We start from the raw sequence: 21,080 nt of genomic DNA on the forward strand, positions 1-21,080 counted from the left end.
CCCCCCCCGCAGTGATGCCCTCGAGCCGGACTGGGCAGGCGGGGTGGACTTTCTCATGCCGGGCCGCTGGGGGGGAAGGCCAGCTTGGCTGGTGGCAGGTGTGTCCTCGCAGTTGGGAAAGAGCTGCTTTCTCAGGGGTGGGGCCACTCCGCCTCAGCCTCACCCTGCCCCAGGGCCGGCGCGGCCCCTGGCTTGTCACAGAAGGCGGCTCCCTGGGGCTGGCTCGCCCGCTTCCTCCCGACCCAGCACCCAGCAGGCAGGCGGCCCGGAGCCCCAGCGCCTGGGCCCCCGCAGAGCACCCCCGGGAGGCCTCGGGCCCCGTGCAGGGCTGGGGGGCAGTGGGGGCGCAGCTGGGGCAGAAACAAAACAAAACAGGAATCCGCCCCCGGCCCCCAGCCCACACGCTGCAGCCGAGTCTTCTTATCTGTTCTGAGGCCTGTTGCAATCTCTTGCTTGGTGCCGTGGAGAAATTCGATGGGACAGATAGACGTCAGGCGCAGACTGGGCCAGTCGGACGGGTTTGGCTCCCGCCCCGGGTGGAGGGGAGGGCCTGGCCGGAGGTCATGGGCCAGGAGTGGGCTCCTCGCGGTCCTGAGAAAGGGCCCCTCTCCTGTAGCCATGTGATGTCAGGCACCTGCCCGGCCTCAGTTTCCTCATCTGTCCCCCAGGGTGGGGGAGGTGTGGGAAGGGGTCACCTAGGAGGACTGTTCACAGTGAGCCTAGAGGGCTGAGTTGCCAGCCCAGGGAAGGCCGTGTCAACGGGGAGGGTGGCAGCTTCCAAAGCTCTAGCGGCCCATCCCCAGCCGTGGCCCTGGCCGTGAGACCCTGTGCGCCCAGGGGACTGGCTGGTGGCGTAATTGAGAGCAGATTTTAGGTAGGAGATGCCCTGCCCAGCCAGAAGTCAGGTTTCTGTTAGTCAGAACCTTCTGGAACACAGACGTGTGCTGGAAGGAGGTAAAAAAGGCTACCGTCAGCTCAGATCCTCTGTTCTTAGAAACCCGTACATCATGGTTTCTTAATAAGTTTGTCAGTTTTGCCCTGGTGACCTTTGACCTATCTTATCATAGGACGCGACCTCAGGGACAGTTTGTAGCAAATCCTGGTTTGGCAGAGAGAGGTGACAGCCGAGGAGAAGGCAGAAGACACTGCCGGTAACCCGGGCTACCCTGTGCCAGGGGCTCCGGGGACACGTGGAGTGGGGGCCGGATTGTGGGTGCCCTGGGACCTTCCTGATGCTCTGGGCCACGGTTGGAAGGCGTGTGCTGCTTCCGGGGTTTCCCTGGACAGACCCTAGTCGTCCGTCCACCCGAGGGTCACCTCCTTCACAGCGGTCCCCACGGGAGGCTGTGCCTCGCTTCTGAGAGGGCCACCCTGGTGCCCCACCCTGGGCCCGGGCCAAGTGTGAGCACTTTTCCCTGTGGGGGCTGGAGTGGAGACTCGGCCCAGCCCAGCTGGGGTGTCCCCACCAGGTGAGGATCCAGCCCAGTGAGCCCGGGCTGGGCAGGAGGCCAGTCAGACTGTCAGCGGCCATGTTCAGGCAGGAGGCAAGCGAGGGTGCAGGGTGTAGTGGAGGGGAGGGGACAGGACTTGGGCAGTTGTGGTCCTGGGGGAGAAGGTCTCCGTTAAGCGTGGCCCCGGGCGGAGCTGTCAGGAAGGCTTCCTGGAAGGGGCATCAATCAGTCCACAGGCCCAGACGAGGGACCAGCATATGCAGAGGCCCGCACGGAGAGGAGTTCTGGGTGGGTGGGTGTGTGGGGGGAGGAGGTCTCAGAAGCCCTGTGGACTTGACCTTGCGGGAACTGTGGAAGCGATGTGTGCAGGAACCATAAGGTCCGGTGGCAGAGAATTTTCCAGGAATCCCGGAATCTGGCTTTCTAGGCTTCTGTTCCCGTGCGGTTCCAGCAGAGCGGAGCTGCCTCCCTGGCTCTCCTGGGCCCGATCGTCAGCAGGAGGAGGCCGGGCGCTGAGCCCTGCCAGAGGCAGGCTGCTCCTGGGGCGGGCCTGGCCAGGGCCGGGGTCCGGGAGAGATGGCAGCGGCTCCCTTGGGAGCGTTGGCAGGTCTGAGACCAGCCTGTGTGTGAAAGCACGTTGCTCAGGTGGGCGGCAGGCCGGAAGCCCTGTGATTGGCCGCTGTGGGCGCAGGGAAGGGGTGGGGGGTCCCAAGACGGGAGACCGAAGGTGCAGGTGGCTGGCGCCCTCGTGGGCCTAGCCTCGCCCCACCCCTGCCATGACGGTGCGGCCCATTCAGGTCAGGGAGCAATTATTGAGCACTCGTGGGTACAGGGGAAGCTGGGGGGAGGCCCAGAAAGAGTGTGGGTCTGCAACCAGAGAGTTGGGGGGCTCGGGCTGCGGAAGTGGCCGTGGAGGGCTGTCCTGGGCCATCGTAGGTGAGGGTGAGGGCGGGTGCTCCTCCGGGCTGGGCTCTGGGGCCCCTGCGCCATCTGAGGGGCTGTAGGGCCAGGTTTGGAAGCCACGGATCTCACTCTGCAACTGGGGAAACTGAGGCCCAGCAGGGGACACCAAAGGCCATGCAGAGCCTGATGAGGGTGTGTCGGGCCAGTGGCATTGACGGGCTGCCCCTGGGCCTCTTACGTTTTGGAGTGCGCCCTGTGATAATTACCTGGCTGTAATGAGCTAATTAGTCATGGTGGTTGCCCCCTCCTAGTCCCCCAGCCCCTCCTTCTCACCTCAGGGGACGCGGCTCTGTCTGCTGGAGGTGCTGGGCTGCTGAGGGAGGGCCCCCGGGGAGGTGACTAACCCCCTCTCCCCATCAGTGGGCCTGAGACGGTTGAAGACCACTCCCTTGGCTCTGCTGAAACAGAATCATTTGTGGTCGGAATCCCAGGAGAGGGCTGGGAGCGTGTGGCATTGGGGCCCAGAACAAGCCAGGGGTGAGCCCTGGGGGGAGCTGCTCCCCCGCTCCCACTGGGTTTGGAAGGTCCTGTGACTCTTGGCGCCCTGGCCCCGGCCCCAGTCCACCTTCTGTCTGTTTCCCTCTTGGGCAGCGCAGCCTGGAAGGGGCCCTGGATGGGCCTGGCCTGTGCAGGCAAAGGGGCTCACACAGCCAAGGCTCCTCATCGCCCCACCAAAGGGCAGCAGAAGGTTCTGGAGCTGCCCGGGGTCTCAAGGCAAGGGAGCAGGGAGCCAGGCGGGGCAGAGACCTCATGCCCAGACCGAGTGCCGCCGCCCCCTGCACAGTGCCGGCTGGGTTCCTCTGGGCCCCCTCGGAGGCGGCCTTTCCCGAGGCCCAGCTTGCACTGTGCCTTGCCTGGGGGGGGGCGGCCCGGGATCCCCCGGCTGGGCAGGCAGCTTCGGGGGGCCAGGAGCCGCCGGGTCCTGGGGCCCGGTGCTGTGGGGGGCTGGGGCCCGGGGCCTGGCTGCCTCCTGAGGGGTGATTTGCCCCACACTCGCCCGCTGCCAGGGGTGGGGGCGGAACAGGCAGGAAGCAGCTGTTCCTTCCCTCTCCCAGCCCTGCTGGTCACGGGATGGTGCCCAGTGGCCCTGCACCAGCCTCGGGGTCGCGTGTGGCCCCTCTAAGCCTGCTTCCTTCCCCTGGTGCACATGCCGACGCCCCTGCAGTGGTGCCTGCTAGGGGCCTGGGGTCTGAGGCCACTGGCCAGGGGCTCACCACCCAGGCCCCGGGGGCCGTGTGAGCAGGGGCCGCGCCCAGCAGGGCCATGGCCTGAGACCTCCGTCCCGGCTGAGGCGGGGCAGGCCCCAGTGCGTGCTGGGCTCTCAGGAAGCAGGGCCCCCCGGGACTGCGGTCTGTGGCAGGGAAGGCTGTGGGGAGGGGGCCCTTCCCCGGTGGCTGTCAGAGCGCCAGCCGGGCTTTGTCTTTCTGGTCTGGGGTCCGGGAGCCCCCTCTGGGTGGTCTTGGAATCCAGGGAGCCTGGCAAGTTTTCTGGGGTGCCTCTGGCTGGAGAAGCCCCCACATGGAGCCTGGCGTGGCCCCCACTGCCTTCGGTAACCTCCTCCTCTCCCCAGCTCGGCCCGGGTCTTATCTGATGGGAGAGAGCAGGCCTTTCGGTGTCAGACTTGACTTTCCCATGTGCCCTGCCATCTGACTCATCACGTTAATGTAGTAACTGTTTTGCTGATTTGTTTATCAACTAATGATTCTGGAACTTTCTCTGGGTCAGGGACCTGGTCTCAGAGCCAGAGGGGAACTTGGAGATCCTGTTTAATGTTCTCATTTCACAGATGGGGAAACTGAGGCCTCCCTTGAGGCGGTGGCTGCCCCTGTGCTGTTCCCACCACACCCCCTCCTAGACCCAGCTGGGTCCCATGACCAGCCTGAGCTGAGGGCTGGCCCCGCTGTCCTGGGCCTCCCTCTCTGTCCTTCTCTCCCTAAATGTCCCCGTGTGGCGTCCTTCCCCCGTCCAGCCCCAGGGCATCGGTGGGGGGTGCGGGGGCCAGGGCTGGGACACAGTGGCGGGCAGGTGCAGGTGACGCATAGGGGTGCAGACGCGGAGGTGTTGGGGCTCCTGGGGACAGACTCCTCTAACACAATTCATCAGGGAGTCCGCGCCGTCAGTGGTCACAGGCTTAGTTGTTGGTAACGACCTTCAGGGTACCATAATTGGTGTCTCCTGATTGCCGGGCAAGCATCTAATGGCTCTGATTAAAATCAGAGGGACTCTAGAGGTGCCTTGTTTGGGAACAGACCTGTGGCTCTCAGGGCTGCCTTCCGTCTGCCTAAGTGACCAGGTGGTGGTGGAAGGCTCCAGAACCAGAGCTCAGAGCCTGGGCACCTCAGTGTTCCCTGGTCTCACCTGGGTTGGAGAGTCCCCTCCAGTCTTCAGACTGGGGACAACAGTGTCCCCTCCAGGGGGCACCCTGGGCAGCCGGGAGGTTCCCATAGCCTTGCTAGGCGGGCATCTTGGCTCCTGTAGGGACAGCCCCGCCCCGAGCTCACCCCTGGCTGGCACCACCTCTCCTGGCCCTGGTCCCACTTCCCGTGCCGGTGAGGAGGGGACGCGGCTCCGCACAGATGGCGAGTTGTGCTTGTCTGTGCTGTGGGGGTGCTGCCCACCCCTGCCTTCTGTGGGGCCCTGTCGCTCCGGGCTAACCCTGCGTCCCCAGCCCTGCCTGGAGCCTTAGCACAGGTGCGGGCGTCCCGTAGCCCGGACCACCCCCACGGGGGGCTCTGCCTGGCGGGGCATCTCCTGGACCCCTCCCCCAAGTCAGGGTCCCCATCGGATGCTCCTGCAGCCCCCAGCATCACTCCCCTGTGGCCCAAGCTCCATGGCTTTGGTGGCTTGTCCCCACCTGGCTGTGAGGCCCGAGGGGCAGGCGCCAGGGCAGGCTGGGCGTGGGGGCGCCCCCCGCAGAGTGAGACTCGGGGTCTGTGTGGGAGCCGGGCCCACGTGGCTGAGCTGGGTTGGCGGGGGCTCCACCGAGCCGGTGCCCTGCCTCCCTGCCACACCCCCTTCTTCCTGCCCAGGCTCTGCTGGTGCTGTTACAGGGCCCGGAGCCCCTCCCTGCCGCCCGCCCCTGCAGTGCTGGGCGTTCATTCCTCCGGTGCTCCGCCTGGGCACACAGACCCTCCTGGGCGTCCCCACGTCTGCTGACTGGACGTGGTCCAGTGGGGCAGCAGGACCTCTTGGCTCTCCGTCCCCACACATCCAGCCGTGGCAGGGCCGCTTCGGGGGCGTCCCATTCCCTGCGGAGCCCACGGGGCCGTCCACCCACCTAGGAGGGAGGGGGTGGGAGGTGTCCATTTAGAGGATCGACTAACTTCACAGCTCACTGGTTTCCCGTCTGAGCACCCCTCCCTGGTGGGCTCGGGGTGGACCCCGCACGCAGGCTCTCCGCCGGGGGCCGGCTGGCGGCTTCCTCACCCCTCACCCCTGCAGGGCTCCCGGGTCTACGTGGCTGTCTGCTGCCGTCAGGCTTCTGGGACTGCTGGCTCCATTTCCAGGAAGGCCCAGGTGGTGCCGTGTGAGGGGCGGTGAGGACGCCTCCAGGGGCCCAGCGTCCTGGGCCCGGCCAGGTGCTAAGCACACGCCGACGCTAGTGCCCACAGTGTGGGCATGGTCGGCGTGGGCCCTCGAGCCGCGGGGAAGGGCCCGCGCTGCCCCTCTCTGACGCTCACTTCCGGGGGTGCCTCCTCACGCCCGGGGCGGCCGCACTTTCGCCGGAGGACTCGGGAGTGAGCCTTGGGCTCCCCACGGTCTGTCACCTGCACTTGTGGCAGGAGTTTGGGGAGGAGTCTCCCCGGAGAACTTTGCAGCTGAGAGGTGCTGGGTCACGCCTCGAGTGGCTTCCTCCTGTCCCCTCCAGACCCCGGCCGTGGTGACAGGCTGGCCTGTCTTTTCCTCCAAATCTCAAGTTGAATTAAGGCCTCGTCTCACTGAGCTGAGCTTCCGAGGTTCACGGCGTCTCGTCTGTGAGGGGCAAGGGCTCAAGGACGGGGTGCGGGAGCCGGGGCGGCGGGCCCTCGTGGGCCCGGGCGGGGCAGAAGGTCAGTGAGCGCCCGACCTGTGGGCACCGGGAACCCCAGTGGGGACGGGCCAGGATCTGCTGAGAGGATCCAGGATCCTTTGCTGACGCTGATGACGGAAGCCCCTTTCGGGTGCTTACGTGTCTCGGGCCTTCGCCAGCCTAACGGGGCAGCTCACAGCTTGGAGGCTGAGGCTTCAACGGGTCAGATCGGGACTCTCACTGGGGCCTGGCCCGGCCTGCCTGGCCTCAGCCTCCTCCAGGCCTTCTGGGTGGCTTCCTGCTGGAGGTGACCTGGGCTGGGGTCAGGGAGGTGGTGGCCGTGGGGTGCTCTGGGGAGTAGGGGAGGACCGCCAGCAAGGCCCAGCTCTGCCTGTGGTGACGTTGGAGGGTCAGGGGAGAGGAGGCGGTAGTGTGGGGTCTGCGTGCCCGAGGCAGAGCCAGCCTCCTGGGCCCAGCGGGGGGGGGCCCTGGCCGGGAGACCGGCATGGATGAGGACCCCTCCCCCCTGCTTCCCCAGCCTCTTCCAGGAGAGCAGACAGGCCCGAGAGAGCTGCGCCCCACGCCCGGGCGCCCTGTGCGAGGGGCCTGCCCCACAGCGTCGGGGGGCGGGGGTTCCCGTGGCGAAGGCTGTACAGGCTTGGGTGGAGGACGGAGCCAGGGTCGGGGTGCGGGCTGTGCCCCAGGCCTCTGGGAAAGCACCTCACCGGGCCCACTCGAGAAGAGGTGGAGACCAGGGCTGCACCCCAGTCGCCCACCGGCGGCTGGCCAGAGGCCTCTCTGCCCATCTGTTCTTTCCTCCAGAGGGCAGTGGTGCCCGGGTGGGTGAGCCAGGGAGGTACTTGCGTCCCGGGCCCTGGGTGCACCTGCAGCGGGGGCCAGCCCTGCCTCTCGGGACACTTCGGCTGGTGTGCCTGCTCCCGGGAAGGGTTCCCGTGAGAGACCGAAGCGTTCTTGGCTTATCCGGGGTCTGGCACGCAGCGGCCTTGGTGTGGACGGAGGGCCCTGGGGCAGTGTGGCCTTTGCTGTCGCCAGCCAGACGAGGTGGGGTGCCGGCCCAGATGCTCGTGCTGTGGACGGACTGGGCCCTTACTGTCCCTCAGTGCCCCTGGGATGGGCCAGTTGGGCCAGTTCAATGTCTGTCCTTGGTGGCCGCAGACTCGGGCCAGGGTGGCCGTGAGGGGCCCTGGGAAGGAAGGGAAGATGTGTCACCCCCCACCCGCCCAGCCCGTCATCCTGCCCAGCTCAGGCCCGATTTGGAGGATGCCCCTGCCCGATCCCGCCTGGGTGGTCTCTGGCGCTCGCGCACGGGGCGGGGCGGCGGCCTCTCCCCTCCCCCTCCCGGGTCCACGACTTGGCGCAGGCTCCACAGTGTCTCAGGCGGCTTCCAGCTTCCTCAGCAGGGCGCGGGCTGCTCCCCTCTCGCACCGGCCACATCTGGAAGGCATTACGTCGGGGTGTCGGCGGCACAGCAGCCGGCCGCCGTGGCCCCCTCCCCAGCACCGGCCGCGGCTGCCCCCCAACCCCCAGATGGGAGAGGCTGGCCTGGGGCCAGTGCGGCCGAGGGAGGCTGGGGAGGACGGTCCCTCCTGGGAGGCGAGGGCCTCCTCATAGGGGTGGGGGCTGGAGAGGGTCTCTGGCGGGCCTGCCCTTCTGGGAGCGGCACCTGGAGGCCCAGCGTCAGGGTGTGAGGGGCTCAGAGAGGCAGGGGACTGAGGCTGAGAGGGGACCCCTGCCTGAGGCCGAGCTGTGCCCTGGGTCCAGACTGGCGAGCCCTGGGGGCCTGGGGGGCTGGGGGGCAGCCGAGGCGGGCGGTGCAGAGCAGGACCCAGCCGCCTGCAGACGGGTGTGGCCAGGCGGGCTCTTGGCCCCCTGCCAGGTTGGTAGGGCCACGTGGGAGGGGGTGGTGGGCTTGTCCCACCGGGGCCTTTGAGGTGCGTCCGGGGCATTGAGTTGGCCTTGAATGCCGCCTCTGGGGCCTTCTCACGCCGCCAACTGCCCCCCCCACCGGCGCAGTGGGTGTGTGCGGGCCCCCACCCGGGGGCACAGAGACGGCCTGAGCGCCCTCGGGTGGAGAACTGTGAGGGGCGCCACCGCGCTGTCCTCTCCTGGCCGGGCGCCACCCCAGACCCGGCCGGCCCGGTTCTGGCGGCCCCGCAGGTTCCCCGGGCCTGGCCTGGCCGGCGGCTTTTGCTGAGGCTGCAGGAACCGCTCATTAAGCTGATGGTTCCCAGAGTCCCTGACATCGGTTGAGGTATCGGCCTCGCCCGAGACTCTGCCATAAGATGCTCCTGCCTGCTGTAATTTGTGATTAAACAGACCCCGATCGGGTCCTCGAGAGGCCGCCGGTGTGGCCGAGCTCCAGGCCCTGATGCCCCGAGAGGGCACCCGCTTCTGCACCGCCCGGGGAGCCTGGCTGCAGTGGGTCTGGGTCTGGGGGGGGAGGGTCTCCTCCGCCCCTGGGGACTGTGCCCACCGTCTGAGGGCTGCCCCAGCCCCGACCGGGAACAGCAGGCTGGGGAAGATGGACAGCCCGGGGGTGCTCCCCTCTGGTCCTCCCCCCCAGTCTGAGCAGGTCCCTGTCCCTGCAGGGGCCTCCCCCCACACCTCGTGTGTGGCCCTGCCTCCTCCCGGCTCTGGCTCCCTCAGTGCCCGGTGCCCCCGCAAGTCCAGCGCAGGGCCGGTCAGGGCTGGTCAGGGCAGGACAGGGGTGTGGCCAGGCCTCCTTCCAGAAGGAGCAGCAGCTGCAGTGGCCCCGGCCGTCCCAGGGCCCAGGTGAGGCCGTGCCCGCGGGCCTGGGGTTTCCTGCCAGGGGGCCTCCTGGTGCTCTGATGCCATAGAGATGCTCTGCGGTGTGAAAGGGCCCAGGCAGCAGAAGGTTCCAGAGAGTTGGCTGTGTTGCTTTGAGAGAGATCAGACGTGCTGGTGTATGTGGTGCACACGTGTGTGCACATGCGTGGATGTGGGGGTTGATGGCCGCCGCTCTGAGGGCCTTGGGCCCCGCCGTCCCTGCCAGCCCCCCGCCCAGGGTCTCCTTCCCTGCACACGCTGCCTGCATTTGGGAGTCATGGGCCTGGTCCAGCGTTCCACCTGCGGCCATTGGGCGACCTTAGAGAGCCCCGTCCCCTCTTGGGCCAGGCGGGCCTGTCCCCAGGCGGCCGCCTCCCCCATCCGTCCTCACACGCCCCCCCCCCCCCATCTCCTGCAGCCTCGTGGCTTGGAGGCCCCTCCTCCCAGCTCAAGGCCCAGTTTGACCTGAAAGCCTGCATGTGTCCCCTGCAAACACGTGGGTGTGCATCCACTCGCATGGGGACCCCAACTCGCGTGGGCCGGGGTGAGGAGCGGCGGGCAGTGGTGCCAGGCTCCACTGGGCACGTGGTGGGGGCGCCTCACTGCCTGACTCCCTGGATCTGGCCTCGGTCTCCCCATGTGGGGGCAGGAAGGAGGGCAGCCGGTCCTCACCAGGGGATGCCTTCAGGGGCCTCAGAGGGCCATGTGGAGTGACAGGTTAGGTTGTCCTCGGACCAGAGCTGGAACCCAGGCTCTCCCCCTGCAGGCTCTCCTCTGGCCGGCCCCTCCTGTCCCCGGTTCTCCATGAGGCCCTCCGGGGCCCCCAGAACCACCCCGGGCCCTGCTCGTCTACCCGGTTCCCTTCTTTGTGTGCTGGTGCGCCCTGCGTCTCCCCCGGTGGGCTTTCTGCCGTGTCCCCACATCTGTTGTGAGAAGCCAAGCCGGTCTGCGTCCGGTGAAGGGCTCAGGGTCACCCCTCACTTGAGATTCCATGTCTGCTGGTGTGGCCTGGCCGTGCCGAGCCTTCCAGGGCATCTGGGGGCCAGCTGCAGGGCGGGAGCCCCAGGCTCCTCCTGTGTCACCCCGGCCGCCCCCGGCAGCGGTCGGTGCTCTGTGCTGGACGCAGGGGTGGGGGCACCCAGACAGACCCATGGCCGCTTGGAGCCCTGGTGAGGCTGCAGGCCGGGCGGGCCAGCAGGCAGGTGCTGGGGCCTCACGCACCTGGGATGGAGCTGCATCTCGGCCAGAGTAGGGGGCGCTGGAGGGAGTGCTCCTGGACCACCCGCGCTGGGAGAGGGATACGGCCCTGAGGGGGGGTGGCCAGGTGGTGGTGGAGGGGGTACCGCGGTCATGGAGGGAGGCGCTGGCCCAGTGCAGGGTCCCTGCTGCCCGCTCTCATTCGGGGAGTCTACCAAGGGCCTGGGGCAGGGCGGCATCCAGCTGGCGAGTGGGTGGGGGTGCTGAGCCCTGGAGCTGGGGATAGAGCTGGGGGGGCTGCAGCTGGGGCCCCTGGGCGGCTCTGGGGTCAGCACCCGCGGCGAGTAGCTGACGGTCCCCGCCCTCCCCAGGGAACCACCTCTGACGCTGATCAGCTGCCCACCAGACCCCCAGCCCGACGACGGCTGCTCCCTCCTGCTGGCCCCATGGAGGACCTGGGTGTGGCCCTGGGGGCGTCCTGTGCCCTCTCGGGGCCTCAGCATCCTCCTCTGTGGGGTGGGGCTCCCCTGAGAGTTCAGCGGGACCGGTCTCCTGGAGCACGGGCTGCCGCCCCTGCCCCCACTCTTATTTTTGCTTAAAATTCAGCAAAGGCGCGTGGGCTGGGCTGGGCTGTGCAGAGAGAGGGGCCTGTGTATGCTCAACTTGACCTGCCGCCTCCGTGGGAACGGTGAGATGGGCTGGCAGGGTGCCCTGAGGCACCAGGTCGTGGGTGGGTGCCCCACTCGCCCAGCAGGCCCGGGAGAGAGCTGGGGGCTGATTCTAGGCCTGGTGCCCCCTGGCTCACTGGGCCTGCAGCCCGGTGCAGGGGAGTGGGAGACAGGCTTTGGGGGTGGCCCCCGCACCTTTGAAATGACCCAACCCTTGTTTATGCGAGTCCCTGAGGACAAGGGGTGTCACCAAAGTTGGGGGACGGCGAGGGAGGGGGCCAAGAGCGCTGTGCCCGAGGCCAGCGTTCCCCGCCCGCCCCGACCACGTGGCGCAGTGTGGCCGGCGGTCGGCCGACGGGGTGGCAGCGGCCCTTCCTTGGTGCTGCTGCGTGTTGAAACCAGTGCTGACTCGGCCCGCGGTGTTGAAATAAGTGTTCGTGGGTTTCCCAACATCCTGTCGGCCCGTCACAGGACCCGGTGTCGGGCCCTGGCCAGCCCGCGCCTCCCTGTCCAGGGAGCCCGGCTCCCCGCTTCCCCCCCCCCCCCGCCCCCCGGGGCTCTGGCCATGCTCGTGGCCCACGTGGTCCTTGTGACCTGCCCATTTTCCATCGATCGCGGGGCTTTGGATACGGGCGGGGGCGGGATTTGAACCCCGCGCTTGGAGCCTGTGCATTGTGGCAGGCAGGGGAGGGGAAGGGAGGGGAAGGAAAGGGAAGGGAGGCAGGCCGAGGATGTCCCTCCGGCCTGGTGGGTGTATACCCCTTGGGTGGCAGGGGCTGCAGGCCAGGGGCCCGGGCCCTGCGCCCTCTGAGGGGCTGGCCTGGCTGACACGGGCCTCTTCCCGGGCTGACCCCCTGTTGAGATGGTGGGAAGTGGGGCCTGGGACCGTCGGGGGTGCAGCGACTGGTCACCCCCTGTGCTCTGGGCCCTGGACTTGCGGAGCGTGGTGCGGCCCGCCCGTAAGCCCGGGCATTTTCGTTCTGATGCTTGGTGTGTTGGGGGGAAGACGGGGCTTGAGAGCCCGAGTGACCTGCTGGGGTCACACAGCCGGTGAGCCAGGAACCCAGTCCACACTGCCGGCCAGTGAAGACCACTCTCCCTGGATTCTTCCGGGTCAGACCCAGGGGACACAGCAGTGGGAGAGCTGTGGCACTCCCCAGCTCTGCTGCTCTGACCGGGCCACCTCGGGCAAATGGCCCAAGGCCCCCACGGGGACACCGCCAGCCCCGGCATGGAGCTGCTTGAGAAGGTCTCCAGGGTCTGGCTCTCTGGGTGCAGAGGAGCGGGACAGCGAGGCCCCTGCTGTGGGGCAGAGGGGCCTGGGCTCCTGGGAGCCTGCGGTCAGGCCTTGCCCCCGCCGAGGCGTCTGGCTGTCACTCGTCAGCAGGGGAGGGGCGCGGGAGCCTCATGGAGGAGGAAGCAGGTGCCCAGAGAGGGTGAGGGGCTGGGTCGGGGCCGCACAGTGAGGCAACGGCCGAGCCAGGGGCCGTGGAGAAGGGGGTGTTGGGAGACCCGGCGCTGGTAAGGTGAGGGTCACCGCGGTCAGGGCTGGGAGGGCGCTGCGGGTGACAGGCGGGCTGGGGTTGCCACTGCAGGAAGGCCGTGGCCGGGAGGGGCTCCCGGCTCCTGAGCACCTGCTGTGCGCCAGGCCCCGTGCTCAGCACCCCGCGTCTGTCCTCCGCCGTGTTTCAGAACGCCCCAGCCCAGGGGGTGATGTCGCTCCCTGTGGCCTGTGGCCAGGAGGGGGTGGGGCTGGACTGGGGCCCTGGGCTCCATGGCTCCTGCTACCAGGGTCCCCGAGTCTGCCGCCCTCCCTGGGGCTGTGCCAGGGGCGCCTGTCCCGTTTGCACAGAGCGCAGGGGTCGGTTTGGGGGGAACATAGGAATCTACTGTGTTGTAGCTGGAGGAAGCTAAGTGGTTCCTCTTACAGGAAGCCCTCCTTGATGTCTGTTCCCGGAGAAGAGTGCCTTTTCTCCTGTCCTGCTTTTCTCACTGACTGGCAGCCCCACAGGCTCCTGGAGGGTCTCTGCGTGAGTCTGGACTCTGCGGCCCTGGGTAGGGCCTGGCCTCCTTTACTTGCCTGTTCCTAGCACGGGGGTCAGTGGGGACCAGTGTCTCATTGGCGAGCACTTGTGCTGTGTGAAGCCTTTCTGAGGACAGGGGCACTGAGGCCGGCAGGGTTGAGCCAGATGCCCACCGCCCCACCCGGCCATGAGTCGTGTGCCAGGAATGGAGCCCAGGCCCGCTGGCTGTGGGCTGGCCGCCTGCCTCCCCGCCGGTCCTCCCTGCCGGTCCTTGCCGCCGGGGGTGGATGAGGAAGGCCGGCTTCGTGCTCACCGGTCCCCCCAGCTGCCTCCGAGCCACTTTCCTTCATACGTGGTGGCATCTCTTTGCAGAAGGGGAAGTACAAGCTCAGAGAGGTTGTTTAACTGCTCAGGGGTTACACAGCTTGTCAGTGCTTTGGGATCTTTAAATCTTGGTGCTTGCGTGGCTGGTTCTGGGTGAATCCGCATTCTGCACTGGCTTGTCCCTGCCTATCTCACCCCCACTCTGTCCACGTGCCAGGCCCCGGGGATGCCTGAAGGACCGGTTGGGGCTCCTACCCTCAGGAGCCCCCAGACCGCGGCAGCCTCAGACAAGCCGGCGGGGGGACCCTCTCAGGGGAATGTGGTAGAAGAGGTCCCTACTCCGGTCCAAGAGGGCATCCTGGAGGAGGTGTTGTTTAGATTGGGTTGGCATGAGCCAGGAGACACGCAGAGGGAGTTTCGGCCCAGGGAACAGCTTGTCCAGGCCTAGAGGCCAGAGAGCTGGCGTGTTCCTGGAAATGACCCTGTTCCCAAGGCCGGGGGTGGGGTGGGGGCGGAGTGGGCCGGCCCAGCGAGTGCAGGCAGAGGAGGCTGGGAGCGGGGTGGGGTTGGGGGTGGCGTCATGGCCGTGGCTGGCCTGGGTGCCTCCAGAGTTGGAGTGGCTCCTGGGGGCCCAGCGGGTGCTATCCAGATCTGGGGGGCGGGGGAGCTCTGGGACCCAGGAGTCGGCCTGGGGCAGCTGCTAGTGGCCCAGAGTTAGCCCTGGTTCATGTCGGGGTCAGCCCAGGGGCCACACGGGTGGGCTGGCACTGAGTTCACCCAGCGGCCTCCACTCTTACAGCGGGTGGCACTGGCGGGGGTGGGGGAGGGGCCAGGGGCCGGGCGGGGGGCTCTTGGCCCTTCCAGGGCTTCTTCCGGCTCACCTGGGGGTGGGGTTGGAGGGGCTCAGGGGGTGGGTGCAGTTTAGGGGAAAATCAAACTTGTGTTGGCATGGAGGGGGTGTTAGTGGGGGGTCCGTGCCGGGGGCGGGTGGACAGGGGTGCTGAGAGTCTGTAAAGCACCTGCCTCCAAACCCACAACCCTGCATGTCTGTTACCAAAGCCAAAGTGAGGAGCCCCCCCCGGTTAGTGCCACGGCGTCCGGCTGCGGGTTGGCCTTTTTCTCGAGCGCAGAGAGAACGCGGCGTCTCCGTGTTGACATTTGAAACAGAAATGGATACAGAGCTTTGGTCTCTGTCAGAGTCAAGATGTGCTGTAGATGGGGCTTGGCCTTTGGTAGCACTCGTGGCCAGCGGGGGGCGGGACCAGGGCGCTCCTGGGGTCACTGCCCTGCTGCTCCCCTGAGGGCCTTGCCTGGGGCTCCTGGACCCCCAGCAGGGCCTGCGTGTGGGGCGTGTGCCCTCCTGTGTCTAGGCCTCCCTGCGCGGCCTCCTGGGCCCTGCCAGCAGCCCTGACGTCTGCGCCCCTGCCGCCTCTCCTTCCACGCTGTCCCCTCCCCTTCCCCCACCCACCGTGTGCCCAGCGGCCTTGACCTGGCCGTCTGGCCTGCGCTGCCCTCTCCCCCACTGCACCGTGGCAGCTGCGTGGCCTTGGGCAGGTTGGACTTCATGTGACTGAGCCTTGCTTTCCGGGTCTGTAAAGACGGTGATGCCCGGAGAGTTTTTGGAAGAGCCGAACGAGGTGCCTGTTTCCAAGCGTCCGGTGCTGGGTCCCACGCGTTGGGGGTCATCGGGACTCTGGCAGTGCCCCTCGCGGCGGGCATTTACAGGGGCCATAGGGGCACCTGGCAGGTGACACGGCATTTCGGGAAGGACCTGCCCAGCATCCTGCACCTGAGCCCAAGCAGCTGTCTGGGTGGTGGGCTCCGCATTGTTTGTGGGGTTCAAGACAGGCAAGAAGCCACAGTGAGACCAAGGGCACTGGACTTTCTGGTCCTGGGGAGGGCTGGCGTGGGTGCGGGCGCATGCACCTCCCGTGGCCAGCCGGCCGGGCAGGTGGTCTGAGCTCACCTCCAGGCGGAGTGTGGTCTGTGTGTCCTGGCCCCACCCTCTCCCTCCCTCCCCGGCACCCACTTGTCTGCTGTCCCTGACCGGGCAGGTGGGTCCTCCTGGGGGCCCTGAGAACCCCGGCCTGGAGGTGAGCCTGGTGAGGGGCTGGCACTGGGGAGCAGGGACCCTGGCCAGGCTTGCTTAGTGTCTGGGACCTGGTGGGGACAGAACCCAGGGCCCCTCCCTCTGTTCCTGCGATCCCCGGGCAGGGCTGCCCTGCTGTCCACCGGCACTGGAGGCCATCAGACCGCTGATGGGCTGAGCTGGTTCTCCCCCCTCCCCGCCCCCCTGTCACCCCGAGCTGTCCCCTAGCGCAGGGGTGGTGGCCCGAGTTCCTGATCACCGCACCGAGGAGTCCACTCGCTCTGGGGCTGTCCGTCAGGGTCAGGCCCAGCTGAATGGGGTCCCCGTTGTGTGGTCCCCGTGGAGGGAGGCCCCTGTGGGCAGCTGGCCCCCTGCTTGGAGGCAGAATGTGCTCGTCATAAACACTGCACATTCCCGCTCGTGCGCGGCTCTGTGGACCACTCGGCCTGGGGACCCCACACGGCCCCTGCCACCCCATCACCTCTGTCCTGACGGCTGTCACTCTGTCTCTTCTTGGACCTCATGTCAAGGGCCTCTTGCGTGGCCTGTGCTTACAGAAGCCCTTGCCTGAGCGGTGTGGCGTGTGCGTGTCCTTGTGTTGGAGGAAGGGCTGTGCCTGGTGAGGCCCCGCCCTGTGGTGGCCCGGGGTCTGGGGTCTGGGCGCCACCGCCTTCTTGGCCACGGCTGTGGGCTCGGCTCCGGGTGTCCAGAGGCATAGGGGACGGCAGGGGAGCCTGTCCCCAGTGTTGTCACCGTGGGGTGAAACCAGGTCTCATGTGACCTGGTCCACACGTGCCGTCTCCCCCAGTGCTGGATTTGGGGGAGCCGAGTGTGCCCTGGTCTTCCAGAGATCTACCTTTTCTGGCCAGGGCTCTGCTCTCTGCCTTCTTTCCTCTCCCGTGTGTGTGTGTGTGTGTGTGTGTGTGTGTGTGTGTGTGTGTGTGTGTTCATCGGTCGCAGCTTCAGGTCTGGGGAGGCAATGGGGCGTGAGCGAGGCCCCAGGGGGCCTGGGGAGACGCAGGGCCAGTGTGGGGCTGCCGTGTGATGGTCATGCACGGGGCCCTGCGCTGGGACCCTGGCCCCACGCCTCCTCCGGGCGGGCCACACCCTCCTCAAGGAGGAGGGAGCGATAGCCTGCCCGGGAGGTCCGTGGCCTGGAGGGAACTGAGGATGCTCGCTGGGGTGTTTGCTTAGAACCAGGCTCTGGGGTGCGTCCTGGCCCCCTGGCACCGTCTTCGGGGGGGGGGGCAGTGGTAGGTGCCCAGCCAGACGGTGGCAGCTCCCAGGGGCAGGTGCGCAGGCCACCCTCTCCACCTCCCCGTCCAGCTCCAGCACAGGGTCGAGCGCCACCGGCCAGGGAGAGGGGGCCTCTGACCCCCGAGGCCGTGCCCGCCTGCTGCTGCGCTCACAGCCGGGCTTCGCTGAGGGGCGCTGGTTCTCGGCACGCTGAGGGCCCCGGAGCCCAGAGGTGCCCTGGCCTGACCGTGCGTCTGTCTGTCTCCGGGAGTCCCAGGAGGCCCTACACGCAGGCAGCCGTCCTGGCCCGTGGCCGTGTGCTGCCTGTGCGAGTCCCGCAAGCCGAGCGAAGGGGGGAGCCAGCTGCCCTTGGCTGTGACTTTGTTTTGTTTCCCTGAATCAGATCGTCCTCCTCCGTCCTGTGCCCGGAAGAGAGGCCCGTACCTTCCCTCCCTGGGGGTGCGGGTGGGGGGGCCGCTGCCGCCCTCGCTCTCTGGCCGGGCGGCTCCTGGACCCCTCCCGCGTCCCGGCCCGGTCTGCGCAGGGGGCCCGGACGCCACGCTGCTCCCTGTCCTGTCCCTTTGTCCTCGCTGTGTTCCTTCCGTACCTTTTCCTTTATTTCTTCTTCAGCCTCCGCCCCGCTTCACCTGCACTGAGCAAGGCCCCTCGGCTCCTCCGCCAGGGTTTCTGCCCACTTCCCGTGGGCTCCCCAGGGGTGAAGTCGGGGCCATCTCGGGCACCTTTGTGACCCATGCACGGGAGACGTGGGTACCCGGCGCTCCACTCCTGGAGGATCCTAGGCGGGGACTCCCTTGTTCTCTGGCCATCTGTGGGGACGCCTCGGGCGCCTGTGGTCAGGAGGGGCCGCCGGGGCCCCGCCCTTGGGGTGGTGGGTCAGGACAGTGGGCGTTGCCGCCGGTGGCCCTTCTGCGGTGGAGGCCAGGTCTGGCCCTTTGAGCCGAGATGTGGCTGCCCACTCGGAGGTGTCCCTGCACCCCCTGCCTGCGGGCGGGGCCTTGCTCTCCGGGCTCCTGCCCCTTCTCAGCACCCGTCATTCCCAGGAGGTGACAAGACACCCCTGATGAGCAGCTGAGGCGCTGGCCTAAGTCTGAGCAGAGGCCCCGCGTGGGGGCGGGGCCTGTGGATCTGCCCGGCCCCCCAGGGTGAACCTCGGCCTCCTATGGGGAGAGGCAGTGGCCTCTGTGCCTGGTTTGGAGGGTCCAGGAGCCTCCCCGGTTGGTCAGCACGCGGGCCTCTGGGGCGGGTGAGTTGAGGAGGCAGAGGCCCCGTCCCGTTCTAGGCCCTTTCCTGGAGGCCCTTGGGACCTTTGGGGCCTTTGGGATTGGGCCTCCAGCCCTGTAGGGGCTACATTTCCTGAGCCACCTGCCTGAGCATGACCTTCCTGCGTCCCTCTGGGGAGCCCCCCTGTGACACGGCGCCTGGCCGGCCCCACACTGTTGGGGACACCCAGTTTCCAGGCCCTCCTGCCATCCGCCAGCCTCAAGTCCAGACAGGTGTGTGTGTCAAGGGCGGCCGCTTGGGGTGGGGGCCAGGCGGCGTTCCAGCCCCGTGAGTCACGCCGATCCTGGGAGCGGGGGCGGCGGGGCCGGGCTGTGGGGTGATGTGCCAGGACAGGCCACTGGCCTGGTATGGGGGAGCACGGGGCCGGGTGGGTGGGGGCCTGCTTGTGGCCTCCCTTGCAGAGACCCAGCCTCCCACCAGGCTGTGCCGTGGAGGGGGCAGGGGGTGCTGGGTGGTTGTGAGAAGCTGCTGCCTCCGCGGGTCAGCGCTCCCCAAGGAGCAGAGGCGGCTTCAAGTGCCCACCTTGCAAGCGGGCAGCACACCCACGGGGAGGGGCGGGGGGAGGGGAAGGTGGACAGACCTGGAGTCTGGCCCTCGGGTCGGGTGGGTCAGTCCTTGGATGTGCAGGGGGCAGATAGGGCAGTGTGGTGGGCCCGAAGGGGGGGCCTCCCGTGCCGGTGCCCTGCGGCTGCCAGCCCGGTGCCACCCCACTCCTGCTCCTGTGTGGGACAGGGATAAACCTGGCCAGCTAGCCTCACTTTCTGCCAACCCCTTGCACCTGGTTCTGGGGGCTGGAGGCCAGAGGAAGAAACCCCCGCAGGCCTCAGGGCCACCAGTCCCGGGCTCAGGGGCCTCGGGGCTGCAGGAGTCCCGAGGTGGACAGTAGCCGCTGCTGGAGGCCCGCACCACTGCAGAGACCGCAGAGCCCCGGGGGGCAGGGGCGGGAGGCCCATGCTCCCCACGGTGGGAAGAGGTACAGACTGGCATGGGGGTGAGCCTGGCAGGGCCTCTTGCCAGCTCTGGGACCTGGGCACAGACCTTCCAGAAAAAGCCCCAGACCTTCAGAGGGCCATCTGGGTACCTCTGAGAAGATCAGACATGGGCTGGGCTGGTCCAGGGTGGTCCTGGTGGGGGAGGGCAGCTGGAGCAGATCTGAGGCTCAGAGGCCTCGACTAGGTAGCATGGTTGGGAGTGGTGGCCAGAGGGCCTGGCTTGGGCTGGGGGTGGGGGTCAAGGGATGACCAGTCTAGGCTGGTGGGCTCAGGCCTAAGCCAGAAACACAGGGCAGGTGTTGAGACCCTGAGAGAGGTTTGGGGCTGGGGCTCTGTCCTGATGATTTATTTACCGTGTCTGGCAGGGGCAGGGAGGGCTTCCTGGAGGAGGGGTTCCTGGCAGGAAGACCCAGAGTAAATGATGGTGCCTGCTCTGAGGGCCAGGGCTGGGGCTAGGAGGGGCCGATGGCATACTGACTGGAGAGGGTTGGGGGGGTGGCTAGGCCCCTCCGAGAGAGGGAGGTGGGCTGGTGGGAGTGATGGATGGAGACCCTGGATCAATGGGAGGTGTCCCCAGCTAACGGTCAGCGGTCTTCAGCGGCCCCAGTCAGGGCTTTGAGGGGTGGCTGCACCTTTGGGGGTCGTCAGTGGGGGCTGCTTGGGCACAGTTTTCCGGGACCCTCCCTAGGCCCGGCCTTGTTCCCCGGTCCCCGGGGGAGCGGGGGGGGGGCGGGGGGGGCTAGCTGGCCTCCGCGGTGGCCCCCGCCCCTGCCTGCTGCTCCCTCACTGCTGCTGTGTGCGGAGAGGAAGGAAGCTGAGGTCCGGGTGGCGCATGTGTTTGCTGTTCATGGGGCACCCGGGCTGGGAGGGGGAGGCCGGGCGGGCGGTGGGGGCTGCAGGGGCCCGGGGCCTGGTGCTGGGGCGGGCCCGGCCTGCTGGTGGGAGAGAGCCTGGGCCGCCGGCCTGAGTGGGCAGAGGCCTCTGGGCCGCCATCTTGGATGTGGCTACACTGCCCCAGCGGACCAGAGGCAGGGGACTGGCTAAGAAGGGCCCCTGTGCCTGGAAGGAACAGTAGGTCTGTGGCATTGAGGGGTGCCGGGGGGAGGGGAGGAGCCTCTCGGGTCCCACCAACCCCCTCTGGTTACAGAGAGGGAAGCTGAAGCCAGGAGGGGGTGTCCCCGTGGTTCTGGGGTGGGGGGGTGGGGGAGCTCCGATCTGGGGTGTCTCTGGTTTCCGTGTGGTGAACGCTCTGGCCCATGGCCAACCTCAAGCTCTGGACGATGTGCCATGTCATTAAATGCTGACCAGGAAGAGATGCGCGCCTGGCAGGTGCAGCACCCACTGAGCGACACCCCCCTCCCCCTCCCCTCAGACTCCCGGTTCTGCCCGGTACCTGCCGCATTCCTGGCACTTGCTAAATGTTTGAGTGCCTTTGGATGGGTCTGTTCAGGACAGGGCCTGGTTGGGGAGACCCCCGGGGGCTGGGAGGCCATGCCCAGGGCTAGCCCTGTGCCGGTAGGACTCTCGGGCCGTGTGACCCCCGCCGATGTGGCTGGTGTGTGTGTGCCGGGGCCGGGGGTGGCTGGCCTCCCCAGGTGTCTGCACATCGGCGGGCCGCGGTGGGGACTGGTGACCAGGCCTGCAGTCCTGGGGCAGGTCCCCCCACCCCCGACCCTGGTCAGCTGCACTTGCTCCTTGTCCTGCGGAGGCAGGAGTAAATCTGTGTCCACTCTGTGAGGTGGGCCACAGGCCCAGACCCCACCTGCCATGACACCAAGCGCCATTTCCTCTGTGGCTGCCCCCGGCGGCAGGAGCGGGGGAGGGGGGGTCTCACGGGGATGGCCCTGCCCCCCAGGCCACAGGCAGCTGAGGACGATCTGGGGGACACAGGTGACCGCCAGCCACCGCGGGCCACCATGTTGCCTCCTGGGAGGACAGCCTCCCCGGGGCTGGGCCCGCGCTGCCGGTTGCAGGCAGGACCTGGTGAGCTTGTCCAGGTGTGGCCCCGGGCGCTGAG

The 21,080-nt window shown here is 67.9% G+C and overlaps 2 protein-coding genes across 5 annotated transcripts in view; one reads left to right on the plus strand and one right to left on the minus strand.

Annotated features, from left to right (window-relative positions):
- Positions 1-15,203, minus strand: part of LOC115276920 (collagen alpha-1(I) chain-like) — a 23,605-nt gene extending 8,402 nt beyond the window's left edge. Inside the window, exons 1-10 of the mRNA XM_029921035.1 lie at positions 14,913-15,203; positions 14,242-14,325; positions 10,213-10,937; positions 8,565-8,956; positions 7,893-8,107; positions 7,149-7,355; positions 6,377-6,480; positions 5,848-6,012; positions 5,544-5,691; positions 164-350 (exon numbers count right to left, since the gene is read on the minus strand). Coding sequence (XP_029776895.1) covers positions 164-350; positions 5,544-5,691; positions 5,848-6,012; positions 6,377-6,480; positions 7,149-7,355; positions 7,893-8,107; positions 8,565-8,956; positions 10,213-10,937; positions 14,242-14,325; positions 14,913-15,203 — 2,518 coding nt within the window. The remainder of the gene's footprint in view (positions 1-163; positions 351-5,543; positions 5,692-5,847; positions 6,013-6,376; positions 6,481-7,148; positions 7,356-7,892; positions 8,108-8,564; positions 8,957-10,212; positions 10,938-14,241; positions 14,326-14,912) is intronic.
- Positions 1-21,080, plus strand: part of RXRA (retinoid X receptor alpha) — a 69,974-nt gene that overhangs the window by 11,858 nt on the left and 37,036 nt on the right. The window contains exon 1 of one of the 4 annotated variants that reach the window (XM_029921154.1): positions 12,567-12,617. The exons of 1 other annotated variant lie outside the window; for it this stretch is intronic. The gene's annotated coding sequence lies outside the window, so the exon portion shown is untranslated. Of the gene's footprint in view, positions 1-12,566; positions 12,623-19,999; positions 20,139-21,080 lie in introns of those variants that run through there. 2 more of the 4 variants (XM_029921153.1, XM_029921152.1) reach the window with 2 other exon arrangements.

This window comes from Suricata suricatta, chromosome 13 (genome assembly GCF_006229205.1).
Source record: "Suricata suricatta isolate VVHF042 chromosome 13, meerkat_22Aug2017_6uvM2_HiC, whole genome shotgun sequence".
Lineage (NCBI taxonomy): Eukaryota > Metazoa > Chordata > Mammalia > Carnivora > Herpestidae > Suricata > Suricata suricatta.